The sequence below is a fragment of the Lepidochelys olivacea genome (genome assembly GCF_965140295.1).
Source record: "Lepidochelys olivacea isolate rLepOli2 genome assembly, chromosome: 4".
Lineage (NCBI taxonomy): Eukaryota > Metazoa > Chordata > Testudines > Cheloniidae > Lepidochelys > Lepidochelys olivacea.
The window spans coordinates 135,657,633-135,671,854 of NC_140414.1; the positions used below are offsets into that span (position 1 = coordinate 135,657,633).

Below are 14,222 nucleotides of genomic sequence, written 5' to 3' on the forward strand. Positions count from 1 at the left end.
GACCCTTCGGGGGTCGTGGGGGGGAGGGGGTGTGAGCTGTCAGCCTCCACCCCAAACCCTGCTTTGCCTCCAGCATTTATAATGGTGTTAAATATATTAAAAAGTGTTTTTAAATTTATAAGGGGGGGGGGTCACACTCAGAGGCTTGCTATGTGAAAGGGGTCACCAGTACAAAAGTTTGAGAACCACTGACTTAGAACATGTGTACAACCCTTCAGCTGCGGTAACTGTAACTGATCCTGGTAGTCATAGTATGCAACTCTGGTCACCGTCCAACCATCATGAGGAGTCTTGGATAAGTCACTACAAAAAGCCATAAGTGACCCATATGCAATGCAATTGTCATTGGAAAAAAAACAGGTAGCATTATGTAGGAGGATACTGACATACCCTTATGGCTTACCTCGTAATGTGAAATTCTTTGCGACTCAAACTGCAGCACAGCCCCGCACACTTTACAGAAGGTGTCTGTGAAAAGATCTTTTCTGGTCGCCTCGTCCAATGTACCACCTAAAATCAAAGGTTAAAGAGAGGAACAGTCAGTAGCTAGGACAAGAAAGATTTTCATTTCTTTACTTAAGAGACATACCAGCTGCTGTTGATGTTCACATATTTACATCCAATGCAATAGGATGAAACAAAGGTCCATTCACTGAATTGTGATGTATTAAAGCAAGAAATCACATAGAGCCTGGTTGTTTTCAAAGGACTATTGCAAAGCTACCTAAACCATCTCACCCACAAAACTGCTGCTCTGGTGAATCATCAAGGTATTAGTTATAGAAAACCATAAGTGTACCTGGTCCTTATAAAAATAAAGAGACAGCAAAGATTCTGCCCCAAGGACTTAGAGTCCAGTTCAGATGGATTGGAAACTGTTTGAAAGGAATGGGATAGGAACAGGCCCTTAAATAGGACTGAAGTAGTACACAGGTCCTGTGCTAGCCCTCTGCACAGGAGTGAATTTCACCATGAGCGTGGGAAGGCTTGGCAAAAGAAGTGCGTTTTAAAGGACAGATTTGAAGGAAGATGAGAAAGTTGCTAGATACAACTAAGAGGAAGGCACTGAGGTCTCGTCAAAAAAAGTTGCACTCGTTTACCTTAAACTGGGGCAAACCCCTACATGAAGGCTTTTTTCAGTTTAAGAGTGGTTTGCTCTGGTTTAGTTTAACTCTGCTCCTGGTTGATTTAGGATGGCCTACACTTGAAAGTAAACTTGGATCAAGGTATGGTATGAATTTAAAGCACAGTAGCTGGTCCATGTGTGGACACTCTTGTCCCAGAATAAGAGCATTTTATTCTCACTTAGCTTAATCCAAGGTTGACTGTGCTTTAAATTCACACTTTCGCTTAATCCGAATTAATTTTCAAGTGTAGATAAATTCTTAAACTAACCCCAAAAAAGCCACTCTTAAAATAAAGGAAGAGCGTCCACATAGGGGTGTGCATTGGTTTAACTAAATGGGCTTAAATTCACACCTCAATTTAAACCCAGGCAACTTTCTTGTGTCAACAAGCCCTTAAAGGGCAACATGGAAGTGGAAGTGTAGTTAGGAGAGATGTTTGGGAAGAGGAGAGGAGGAAACGAGAGGAAAAACAGCCAGGCACTGAACTGGCAGGGCCTTGAAGATCCCGGTGAGGAGACTGAAGCAAAGAAGAAGAGCAAGTTTTAATGTCTCCACTAAGGGGGGCTCTTATAAAGGTTGGAGGAGGAAACAGCCCTTGGCGATTGGATTCACCAGTGGAACTGCAGCTCCCATTCAGAACAGGAAAGGAACATCCAGAGGAGCATGAGAAAGGAATGCGCCAGGTAATATGTCCAGGAGCACAGGGGATGAAAAGGACCATGTGGGTAGCCAGATGGCCTGTATGACCACAAATTATAGGGGAGGTGTCAGGTCTATGAGATGCTCTCCGTTAAGTGGTGGTCCACACTATGAAAAAGTTTGGGACCCCCTGGCTACCAATGTTTTATTGCTCTGAATCAGAGGTGGGCAAATTACGGCCAATGGGCCACATCCATCCCGTGGGACCATCCTGCTCAGCCCCTGAGCTCCCGGCAGGGGAGGCTTGCCCCCAGCCCCTCTCCCGCTGTCCCCCTTCCACCGCAGCCACGCTGCTGCACGGGCAGTGCAGCTTACACCCGCTCACCTCCCAGGCTTTCCAATAAGCCTGTCCTGCCGTTCTGAGTGGCAAGGTAAGGGGAGGGGGTGGGGGTTGGATAAGGGGAAGGAGGTCCTGGGGGGCAGACAGGGAGCAGGGTGGGTTGGATAGGGGGTGGGGTCCGGGGGGGTGCAGTTAGGGACGGGGTCAGGAGGGGGCAGTCAGGGGACAAGGAGCAGGAGGGGTTGGATGGGTCAGGAGTTCTGAGGGGGGAAGTCAGGGGGCGGGAAGTGGGAGGGGGCCAGGCTGTTTGGGGAGGCACAGCCTTCCCTACCCAGCCCTCCATACAGTTTCGCAACCACGATGTGGCCCTCGGGCCAAAAAGTTTGCCCACCCCTGCTCTGAATGATATTTCCTCTGCTAACACTAGGGAGAACACAGTCATCAGCTTATCAGTGACATCAAAATACCCCTGTTATAAAGGAGTGTTTTTAGACATACTCAAACACTTCTGCTAATCAAGCATGCATTTAATACAAGCAGTACAACCTAGGAATGAACTGACACAGTTGCAATCATCTCACTGAAAAGGGACACCATTTGTGGCTCCTACAGAATGGAAGCCTGAAGCATGGGACTATAAAACCACTTTGCATGTTGCTTTCATATCAGTTTAACAATCCAAAGAAAAGCTTCTACCACAAAGTCTTGATGCACTTGCACAAAGTGGGGATTTGCAGACGCACAAATCTTTATTATTGTATCTATGCATATGTACAGTCCTGACTTGCACATAACTACTGGTTGATCTATAACTGCAATTCATAAGCAGAGACATTTAAAAATGTGGTCCTTACAGTCTTCTGTGTTGGGTTCCCACATTGATTGTGTGACAAATGTTGTTTTTCAGCAAGATGTCCACCGCCAGTCACTGGCTCAAAAATATTATATCCAAATGCAAACTTTATTTTCAAACACTTTTCATGAGTTACATTGGCCAGATGCTTAATTCTAATCATGTTTTTCATTTCTCTAGCACTATCCATCCAATAACTGTAAAACAATCGGAGATTCATGATGTATTTAGTCTCATCCCTGTCAAATGGAGAGAGTAAAATGACTTGCTCTGAGCCACACAAGAAGTCCATCTCAGAGCTGGGAAGAGAGCCAAGATTTCATGATTCTCAGCTCTGTGCTTTAGTACAAGCCTACCTAAGTTTCCAAAAGTTACGAACTTTCTACAAAACTGGATCAGTTTGCTTAAAGGAAGGCCCCTTATCCTGCATAATTAGCAAGAGCACTGAACAGCAAGGGGATGTCTACACTAGGGAAATATACATGAAGGAGATCTCTTTTTAAAAAAAAAATGAATTGGAATGTAAGTGAATACATGTGATAATATTACCATGGGCAATGGCTGCCTTATTTACCATTGGAAAATGTTTGTAATATTTCTTTGTTTTGAACAGGGAAACTCGGACAATCTTTCCTGTACCACTCAAGAACATTAATTGTAAATATGGTCTCCTGACCGTAGATCCACATTGCACAGCTTTCTTAGCAGAGGAAAAAGTATGTGCGGTCAGACATTTCTATAGCACACCTAAGAATCCTGACATAGAATGCGAAAGCAAAAAGAAGTTATAGCGTTAGCAGCAGGGAATATGGATCTGGTGGTTTCAAGGAACTGAGCTGAAACAACTAACTGGATGCCATAAAGTTATGTTTTATCATTGTATGCCTACAGAAAACAGACACCGATTTGATATTTGGTTTTATAAGGAATAGCAGGTCTCCTGAACTTCCAGTCCAACAAGAAGTTGCACTATTAATAGGCAGTCACTTCTTAAAGATATGTGTTTAAATTCTCAAGTCAGTGCAAGGGATTGGGACACAAATCTTCCACAACTTTTAGTGGAAAATTTGTCTAAATCCCCCAGGCTGCTTTGAAAATCTTAACCATAGTACTTAAACTATGCATCACCTGAACCGAACAGATGCTGGTGTACAGTGGGCATTTTTTATTTCTTGTCAATGCAATTCGGGGTGGGGTCTGTGTAAAAGTAGAATTTTGTTACCATAGCTTTTCTTATTCTAGAGTCTCATTTTTTCCTATCATTTCAAAGCATACCGACTACATAACAAGGTCTGACTGTGAGCCATCATTAGTATAGTAAGAACACCTAAAAAAGACTAGCCAAAATTTTCAAAAAATGGATGCTGAAGTTCCCATATCCACATTCGAGAATAAATGGCCTGTTTTTCCAAGAGCGCTGAGTGCCCAGCAGCTTCAACTGACTTCAGTGGGATAAAAAAGTCAAAAGGACTTCTGCTTGAGTTCCTAACTTCAATCCAGAGTTTATGAGCAATTCAACGATCTTGTAAAAGTCTTTATCAGTACATCAAACTCAATGTATCTGTTAGATTTTTATGGTATGCCTACAGTCATGGTATCTAAGTGCTGCACAAAATTAATGGACATTATTACATGACACTAACATGGATTTTTTCTCTCCATTCCTCTGGGAGCATAAGATGACAGCCAACCTTATCATAAAGATTGGAGATCAGTGAGGTATGATTTTTTTATGTGCAAAAGACTATCGTAGTCATGTTTCAAGAAACTAGAGTTTGAACTATTGGTATTTTTCCATTTATAATTTCTATGGCTCTGCTTATTCCTAGATTGTCCTTTCCAGCTAAACACAGAAACGAGTGTATGATTTTTAAGCTTCTCAGTCCTAAAAATAATCACACGGAAGACAGGTTTACACCTAAACTTTAGGTTGACCTAACTACGTCATTCAGGGGTATGAAAAATTCATACCCGTGTAATGTAGTTAAGTCAGCCTAAGCCATGGTGTAGACACAGCTAGGCTGACAGAAAAATTCTTCCATCAGCTTAGCTACTTTCTCTCACAAGGGTGGATTATCTACAGCGATGGAAAGACGATAGCTGTGTTGCTGTAGCGTAGACATAACCTAATGGTCACCTGAGAAAAGTAACTGCATATCAGGTACACTGTATGCTTCCCACTTCTTGTGCTGGCAAACAGCTAACACCTGCTGGCTGGCTACTCTGGGTCAAGCAACTTTAATTTTACATTATAAGCACTCTGGGGAACAGCAGATGAACATTTCCCTCTGGTGATTGCCAAGAACTGTTGCACTATAAATGGCATTCTTAAACACATGTACTTTTTATTTATCAGAGAAGGAATGGAGTGCTGCAAATCAAAGTCAGCATTTAGACAGGTCCATTTGCAGCCCTTATCTCACAGATAACAACAAAAATTAAAGGTGGAGGAGGGCTATTAATTGACCTACTTCATTCCCCTTTAAGAGCGGCTTGGGAGGGGTCAACACAATTTACTGATGCTTTTTGCTAGTCACCCCACCACTCAGCTGTATGCACACAACAAGCAATGATGTGCTATTATGATGTGTTGTTAATTTCACTTTGCTATTAAAATGCTGCAAAGAGAAACTGACTAAACCTATTCAGTTTTTCTCTGTAGCAGTGTCAAACCTGTCAAACTTCCAAAAGGACACAGACTAGACTAGTCAGCTTCCCCTCTTCATTAAACTCGGATATTGTTTCAAGAAAAAAAATGACTAGGACATAGGAATTGCCATACTAGATCAGAATAGTGGTCGATCTAGTCTGGTACCCTGTTTCTGACAGTGGCCAAACCAGATACCTCAGAGGAAGGTGCAAGAAACATTGTAATGGCCAATTACGAAATAACCTACCACAGAAGATTTTTTCTAGCTCTAGTCACTTGTTTATCCCTGAAGCCTGAGGGTTTGTGTGTTTCAGGACAAAAAAAATCCCATAAACTAATGATCAGGAAGCTTTCTATACGGGTAGGTTATACCACAACTGCTCATTGCAGAGTTTCTTGCATCTTCCTCTAATGCAGCTAGTACCAGCCATTGTCAGAAATAAATACTGGATTAGAGAAACCACTGGTCTGATCTGGCATTGTAATTCCTGTTTTCTCTTAGACCATTTATAATCCTTTTCTGAATCCTGCTATGCTCTTGTCCTCAATGACATCTCGTGGTAATGACTTCCTCTGGTTAACTGCCTTGAATTAAAAAAGAAAAAATCTTACTAGTTTTAAATGTTGCCTTTCATTTTCAATGAGTGTCCCCCTGTTCTTTTATTATACAAAAGGATAAATAGTAGGACATGACAATACCATTTTTTATTTTCTATACCTCTATCATGTTACATCTTAGATCCCTCCTTTCTTAGTAGTTCCTATCTTTCCAATCTCTCCGTAGAAGCTTCCATACTTTTGATCAATTTTGTCTTTGCTCTCCAGACATCTCCTCCCTCTCCTATTTTAGCTCTATCTTTTCTCTAATAGGGTAATCAGAATCCAGGTGAGAATACATTGAGGAAGTGGTATAATGTTCTCTGCATTATTTTCTATTCTGTTATTTGCACATATTAACATTTGTAGTATTGCCAACCCCGAGTCCAAAAAAGAGTTGAGCTCAAAGAGACTGATATAAATATTATTTTTTTTTAAAAAAATAATTAATTCAGGATTGTTGTTTTTTGGAGCCTTTAGGGTTCACATTCTTCACACCATGACGGCTAGAAACTCCCTCCCCCCCCCCCCATGGAAGTTGAGATTTTCAACTAATAACGTGACAAAGAACCAAGGCTTTTGGAGAGACACTTAGTATGATGAGTGACAATCATAAGAACTGGCAACATTTGTTACTCTTTACTCTTTTGACTGCTGCTGCACAGTGAGCAGAGATTTATACTGAGTTGCCCACAGTGACAAAGAGGTCTTGTTTTTGACTAGTCATAGTTAATTTAGAAACCAGCCATGTACATAGGTAGTTCAAATGATGCTTTCCCATGCGCATGACCTTGCATTTGTCAAATTCCCATGATCAGCATTTTGCATTCTGTTACAAAAAGAAACTGAATAGCACTAGTCATCATCATCCCTCTACAAGCTTCTGATATGTGAAGCATGGCAAAAAGGCAGGAATTTAAAAACAAAACAAGAGGAAAGGGGGATATATAGCATGCAAAGTTGCAAGTAATATTTTTAATGGGATTTTTTTTAATATTATCTATATGGTAAATCTGGGTGAGTAGGTTTGCAAATCAGGCTGGCAAATTGTCATGCTCATGTTGCCAGAGAGCTGAATAGTTTGATTGTTTAGTAGAATTAGGCCAACAACTTTTTTTTTTTTTAACCTAGTTGCCTAAAGTTTGGCTCCTAAATAAGCTTTGTCTGGAGAGGAAAGGTTAAGTTTAGGTCCAACTTAGCTGGTATGAGCTTGCTAACTCTGACAAACTCAACTGCCCCCCCCCCCTTTATACACACTGTAGATACACAGAAACACTTTTAGCTTAGTAACCTGACCTGCTGAAATTGAGTTGAAGGCATTAACATGTGTCTGCATTAGGAAATGTGATAGCTAAGCCCAACATAACCGTACCCACTTTTCCTAACCTAGGCAAGGCCTTAAGTGGCCTGATTTTCAAAGGTACTAAGCACCTGCAGCTTCTACTAAAGCCAGTCAGAGCTGTAGATGCTCATCACGTCTGGAAAAACACTGAGCCGTTTCCTGGCGCTTGACTTTAGGAACTTAAATCTGAAAGTTTTGGCTTTAGGCATGTGAAATATATCTTACCTTTGTGTCAACACAGATTTTAAAGCAAAATATTTACCCAGTAATACACCCCATTATCCAGTGTGTAACATGATCACGCAATAGAAACATACAGACCAAAATTCAGGCATGGATGCAGCTCCTATTGAAATCTAATCCAGCCAGTACATCACGAAGGCTCTTCAGGGTGGCCTATGCAATCTGAGTCCAGTTCTTTGTGGGCAAGTGTGCACATCACAAAGCCAATGCACTGTCATTCGTTTTGGCATTCCCAGCAGAAATGGCAAGAACTGGAGAATGAATTTACCCTCATCTCCTTTCAGCAATCCCTCAAGAAGGCTACTGACGCACTGTGGCAGCAGAATGGGGAACCATGCCTTGCCACTGCCTATGATGAACCTGAGAGTACACAGAGGACTTCTGTCTCAAAGACAGCACCTTTTATGACAACTAAATATACTTTAAAAAACCCAAACTGCCCACCTTTGAATCCAACAGCACCGTTAAGGAGAAACATTACAGAGATACTGAATTCAAAGTGGCAGCCTTGCATGATTGCCATTTTGAACTCAGTATTTTGTCCATAACTACAAAAACTTTGTGAAGCATTCCAGGGCATGGGCTCAGATCGCTCTGAACTAACATTTTGTCATTTAAAGAAGATTCACCCTCACAAAATAGACAAATGATTTTTTCCTACAAAGCGATTGGTCCTCATTTATTGCACATTTATATTGATAATGAGAACATCCAGATTTACATTAGATAGGATGAAAAAAAAGTGTAGGAGTGATATAAATCCTCCTGCTTTCGGGCACAAGTCAATCAGTAGGTGACTGGGGTTACAAAGAAACTTCCCTCTGGATAGGTTATTCTATAATGGTCCATTATAAAGTTTCTTACACATTTCTCTGAAGCACTCGCCATTGTTAGAAGCAGGACAGTTGGCCTGATCTGGCACAGCACTTCCTATCTGCTCTGTTACTGACTTGTCATGTGACCTTGGATAGGTCATTTAAGTTTCTGCCTCGGTTTCACCATCTGTAAAATGGAGATTGTAATGTTTACTCATCTATCCCTCAAACAGGGGCTGTGAGACTCAGTGTTTTGTAAAGTCCACTTAGATGCTCACAAAGGAAGTGCTATAGAAGTGGAAATATTAATGATCAGAAATATTGGGAGTAAGGAACAAAATAAAGAAGGGTAAGTTTCTCCCAATCATCATCTTCCTATCCCAGGGTGATATCCTGACCCTGCTGAAATCAGTGGGAGTTTTGCCATTGACTTCAATGGAGCTAGAATTTCACTCCATGTGTTTATATGTGATATTTAATGAGTAGATTTGGAGATTCTCATGGTCATTAACCAATTTATCCTCAGTACCCTTGGGAAATACAGACCATTGATTTTGTTCTGATCTTAGTGATATTGTGCAGTAGTCTTAGGAGACAAAGCAATAATTCTTGCCTGTGATTTCAGGGCTTACTATATTTGGTCACTACAGAACTCAGCCTATCTCCAATAATGTCCCTTCACAAATGAATCAGAAGTATATCTGTATAACTTCACTGTAACTCCTGAATATGTAGCTGAACAAATATTTCCTGACACTGCAGTTACAGCTGGTAAGATCAGTCACCATTGCCACTAGAAGTCACAGGATCTGGAGTGTCAGGTTAGAATGACAGTATTTAGGGGCTTCAGAAAAGACGTTTAGATGAGCCTCTTTGGCTAATGCCTGAGAAAAAGTTTTGACTGCCTCAATATATGTGCCCACACGAAGGCAGAGTTAACAATCCAGTGTGTGATTTGTATTACAGCAATCCTAGTGACAGCAACCAAGATTACAGCCTCTTTGTGCAGGGTACTGTACAAACAAAAGAAATAGTCCTTTCTCCTGTTTAAAACACACCTCACGGTGTACAGCACAATGGAAGGGGCATGAAGACAAAGGTGACCGTTACAGAACACAAGATTGCATAAGGTAACTGTGGGTCTACATTCCCACCGGCAGCGAGATTCAGAGTCTGGGTCAATGGACTTGGGCTTGTGCTACAGGGCTAAAAATAGCATTGTAGACATTTGGGCTTGTACTGGAGCCCAGGCTCTGAGACCACCCACTTTGCTGGGTTTCAGAGCCCAGAGCAGTAGGGGGAAGGAAGCTTCCCTGCTCTTAGCCATGCCATACCCGTTCTGTTGATATAGAATACTTCAATTGGGCAGTAATTACAGAATCCACTCCTTTTGCTGGAAGCGGTGGCTGGTGGGAGAAAGGGGGAATAATTGAGAGTTTTGATTCTCTTGCTTTATGCAAATAGATTTAGATAGATTGCCCAAACCTATCTAGTGACTGCTTTTGCTGTTATGCATTTGAATTCATCATAAGGAGATCTAAAGCACTAGATGAGTGCTCACTCGTATTATTTTATATATCAAAATGAATATAGCTGTGTCAAAAGAATTGAAATTCACATGCAGGAAGAAAAAATATCCAAGTATTGGTTCAATTATGTAAAGACTAATTGTTGGATATTTGTGCATTTCAGCAGAACAGCGGAAACTAATCAAATGTTATAAATTCAAACCCCAAGTCCTCCAAATAAGTTATTACAGAGGGTTGGGGCCCTAAAGCAGAGAGAAGAGCTGAATCTAGAGATGGATTCAGAAGAGGCAGAGCAGTGAGAAAGCTGTTCCAGAAGGTAGAAATAGCAGGGGAAAAGCACGCAACCCCCCCACCCCAAAGAGTAGGGACAGCGAAGTCAAGCAATCCAGGAGCACAGGATCGAGCCAGCTTGTTACAATTCATTATTACTGAAAGTCTGCTCTGTATTTCCCTGTTATTGTTGAATAATCCGCAGAACAGATACATTAATAAAGCCCTTTAAAAATGGGCCCAGCAGAGAAACAGAACCATAGGAGAAGGGAAGGAACAGAACAGCTGTCCTCCAACAGTGACCACTTGGCAATGGGCCCCAGAGAACTGGCTAACTGCACATTCCTCCATAGTTTCCAGGTGCTACATCACATTAAAGGCAACTAAGTTACACATAATATTTTTGTAACACTACTTATGCATATAATTAATTGCTGTACTTGCCACAGCGATGATGTGCAATTGCAAATGGGAGAGGATGTGGTTTAGGTGACAGGGAATGGGAGCGTTCATGTTCCTAAAGCCTATTAAGATGTGACTGTGCTCCACGCTATGAAAAAGTATTAGAACTCCTGAATGAGGACAATTTAATCACATCCTGAACCTCAGCACTACTTGATTGATCACTGCCTTTGGCATCATGCCCTGCATGCCATTTATGTACAGCAACATTCCCGAGTACACACATTGCTGTGCTTCTAATGTAGATGTAACTATAGACATTGCCTATTCACCAGAAATATTTACTGCCTTTTTACACCCTTATTATTGAAGTTTACCAGGCATCCATGTGAATCAGGTTTCAATTCAGGTCATTGTATTTGGCCACAACACCCACAGACAATAACAACACCTTTCCCTCTTATGACCAGTTATGGGAAAAGACTTGCACCGATAGTGTAATAATGGTAGATATGAACACCTTAACGCTAAGCGCAAGAAAGTGCTCTTAAAAGGCTGACACGCCACAGTGGTGCTGTGATGATTCCAGAGAAACACAGTGCTGCCATGGCTCAATTAATATATAGTCCCAGGCTCAGAATTTTGGCATGCAAGATAGTTATTTATTACTCTGAAAAATGCAACTCTGCATTAATAAGGAGAACCCATTGAGCCAAACCCTGCTGTGCTTCCTAAGACAAAGCTTGCAGTGAAGCGAGTTTAACTGGACCTTACTGGGGCCCGCTGTAAAAGTATGCTGCTTTGAAGCATATATTCTATGGGCAGTTTACATTTTGAAAACTTTTAAGCACTTGTGATAGATACCAAAGAGGCAGCTCAGGAAAGCAGAGTCCTCTATTGATCAGCAGAAGATACACAGACACTATAATTTCCCTATACAGTCCTGCCATTCTATGTTAGAGGGTCCACCATTAGGAACGTGGGCTGTGAGTCACTACTAGGTCTCTTTAGTGCGTGACTTCTCTCTGCTGAGAATGCTAACAAACAGTGTCTGTTACAATGTAAACTCCTGGTACTGAGACCAGAGTAATTGTGGACCATAAACAACTCATTTCACACAGGCCTCTGAACAGTCCTCAACTGAAGAGATTTTTGTCCATTCTGACCATATTTTGAACTATGATCTGGAGGTGAAATGCTCCAGATTTCATTACCAATCACACCATCCAAATTACTACAGTGACTACTACCTGTATTAATAATGGATTCCTGAATGTGTGTATAAACATCAGTATATGTTAGTGGATAGTGTTTAAATAGAAATTTTAGTGTGTTAATGCTGTTCTGCACATTAGTGACAACAGGATAAAAGCAAGACATTTCATACCTGAGTGTGATATACTATACAATACATATGCAAAAGAGGACACAACAGGGTAAATTAAACCAGAACTCAGTTGTATTTAAAAAGGAGAAACAATTGTCTTGTGGTTAAACCACAGAACTTTCATCAGGACAACTTGGTTCTAGTCTAAGCTCCACAATACGCTTGTTACCTTGGAAAAAGAAAAGGAGGACTTGTGGCACCTTAGAGACTAACAAATTTATCTGAGCATCCGATGAAGAGAGCTGTAGCTCACAAAAGCTTATGCTCAAATAAATTTGTTAGTTTCTAAGGTGCCACAAATCCTCCTTTTCTTTTTGCGGATACAGACTAACACAGCTGCTACTCTGAAACTTGTTACCTTGGGTGAATCACCTTTATCTGGGCAAAGCTTTTCAAATGCAACTAATTTTATCTAAATTCATACTATATTTAGGTGCCTCACTTTAAGCTTAAAAATGTGTTTCCTCATCTGTACTATGAGGAAAATAGTTACCTACCTCATGAGGGTGAGATCAGACTAATTCATATTAATTTGAAAGATTTCTTTGAGATCTTCAACCAGATGAATGCTAAGAGAAAAAAATTAACCTAGTTTTCAGAGTGAATGTAACTCAAATTCCTTGCATTATTCTTCTCAGTCCAAATCTTAACATTCTCACTGATTAAATGCCTTCATTGTCTTAAAAACCAATGAGTAAGTGTTTTGAAGATCAGAAGTGTTCTGTAATCTCTTCCAAATTCAAATATACATACCAGTTGTTGCACACTAGCACTGCTTGACTACTCAAGAATGTCAATACATAAGTGAAAGAACTGAAAGCTCCATTTCTTCCAGCCTAAGAACTCATGAGATGAAACTCAGCTGGTTTAGAGACCTACACATAAAGATGCCTATTTGACTTCCCTGATGGTTGTGAGAAGATGGACACTTCTCTGCTAGGAAATGGACTAAAACCAAACTTTTCAGAAAGATCAGAGAGCATCCACATAAGCCCTTATATATTTTATACTTTTAAAAAACAGCTTTTTTTTTTAAATTACAGATGATTTTTTAAAAATGTGCTGGATGTGCTATTGGCAATGAAGTGTCTCATGTACAAATGATGACCACACTGGCAGATTTATTGGCATGAAATACAGCAGATTGTAGCCATCCTCATCTTTAATATGGGCTGTGGCGACTACAAGTTCCATCATGCAATGCTCTAGTTTGACACAAGCAAAGGCCACTTGGATCAACAAGGAGTATCATAGAATATCAGGGCTGGAAGGGACCCCAGAAGGTCATCTAGTCCAACCCCCTGCTCAAAGCAGGGCCAATCCCCAACTAAACCATGCCAGCCAGGGCTTTGTCAAGCCTGACCTTAAAAACTTCTAAGGAAGGAGATTCCACCACCTCTCTAGGTAACGCATTCCAGTGCTTCACCACCCTCCTAGTGAAAAAGTTTTTCCTAATATCCAACCTAAACCTCCCCCACTGCAACTTGAGACCATTACTCCTTGTTCTGTCATCTGCTACCACTGAGAACAGTCTAGATCCATCCTCTTTGGAACCCTCTTTCAAGTAGTTGAAAGCAGCTATCAAATCCCCCCTCACTCTTCTCTTCTGCAGACTAAACAATCCCAGTTCCCTCATCCTCTCCTCATAAGTCATGTGTTCCAGTCCCCCAATCATTTTTGTTGCCCTCTGCTGGACACTTTCCAATTTTTCCACATCCTTCTTGTAGTGTGGGGCCCAAAATTGGACACAGTAGTCCAGATGAGCCCTCACCAATGTCGAATAGAGGGGGAATGAACACATCTCTCGATCTGCTGGCAATGCCCCTATTTATACAGCCCAAAATGCCGTTAGCCTTGTTGGCAACAAGGGCACACTCTTGACTCATATCCAGCTTCCCGTCCACTATAACCTCTCGGTCCTTTTCTGCAGGACTGCTGCCCAGCCATTTGATCCCTAGTGTGTAGCAGTGCATGGGATTCTTCTGTTCTAAGTGCAGGACTCTGCACTTGTCCTTGTTGAATCTCATC

The 14,222-nt window shown here is 41.2% G+C and overlaps 1 protein-coding gene across 3 annotated transcripts in view; it reads right to left on the reverse strand.

Annotated features, from left to right (window-relative positions):
• The window catches only part of KRCC1 (lysine rich coiled-coil 1), a gene marked incomplete at its 5' end in the record, with an annotated part of 45,990 nt that overhangs the window by 18,738 nt on the left and 13,030 nt on the right, over nucleotides 1–14,222 (reverse strand). For all 3 annotated transcript variants that reach the window (XM_084626986.1, XM_084626985.1, XM_084626984.1), the window contains one exon: nucleotides 404–510. Coding sequence is in view for 2 of the 3 variants with exons in the window: in XM_084626985.1 (XP_084483111.1) it covers nucleotides 404–510 (107 nt within the window). The remainder of the gene's footprint in view (nucleotides 1–403; nucleotides 511–14,222) is intronic.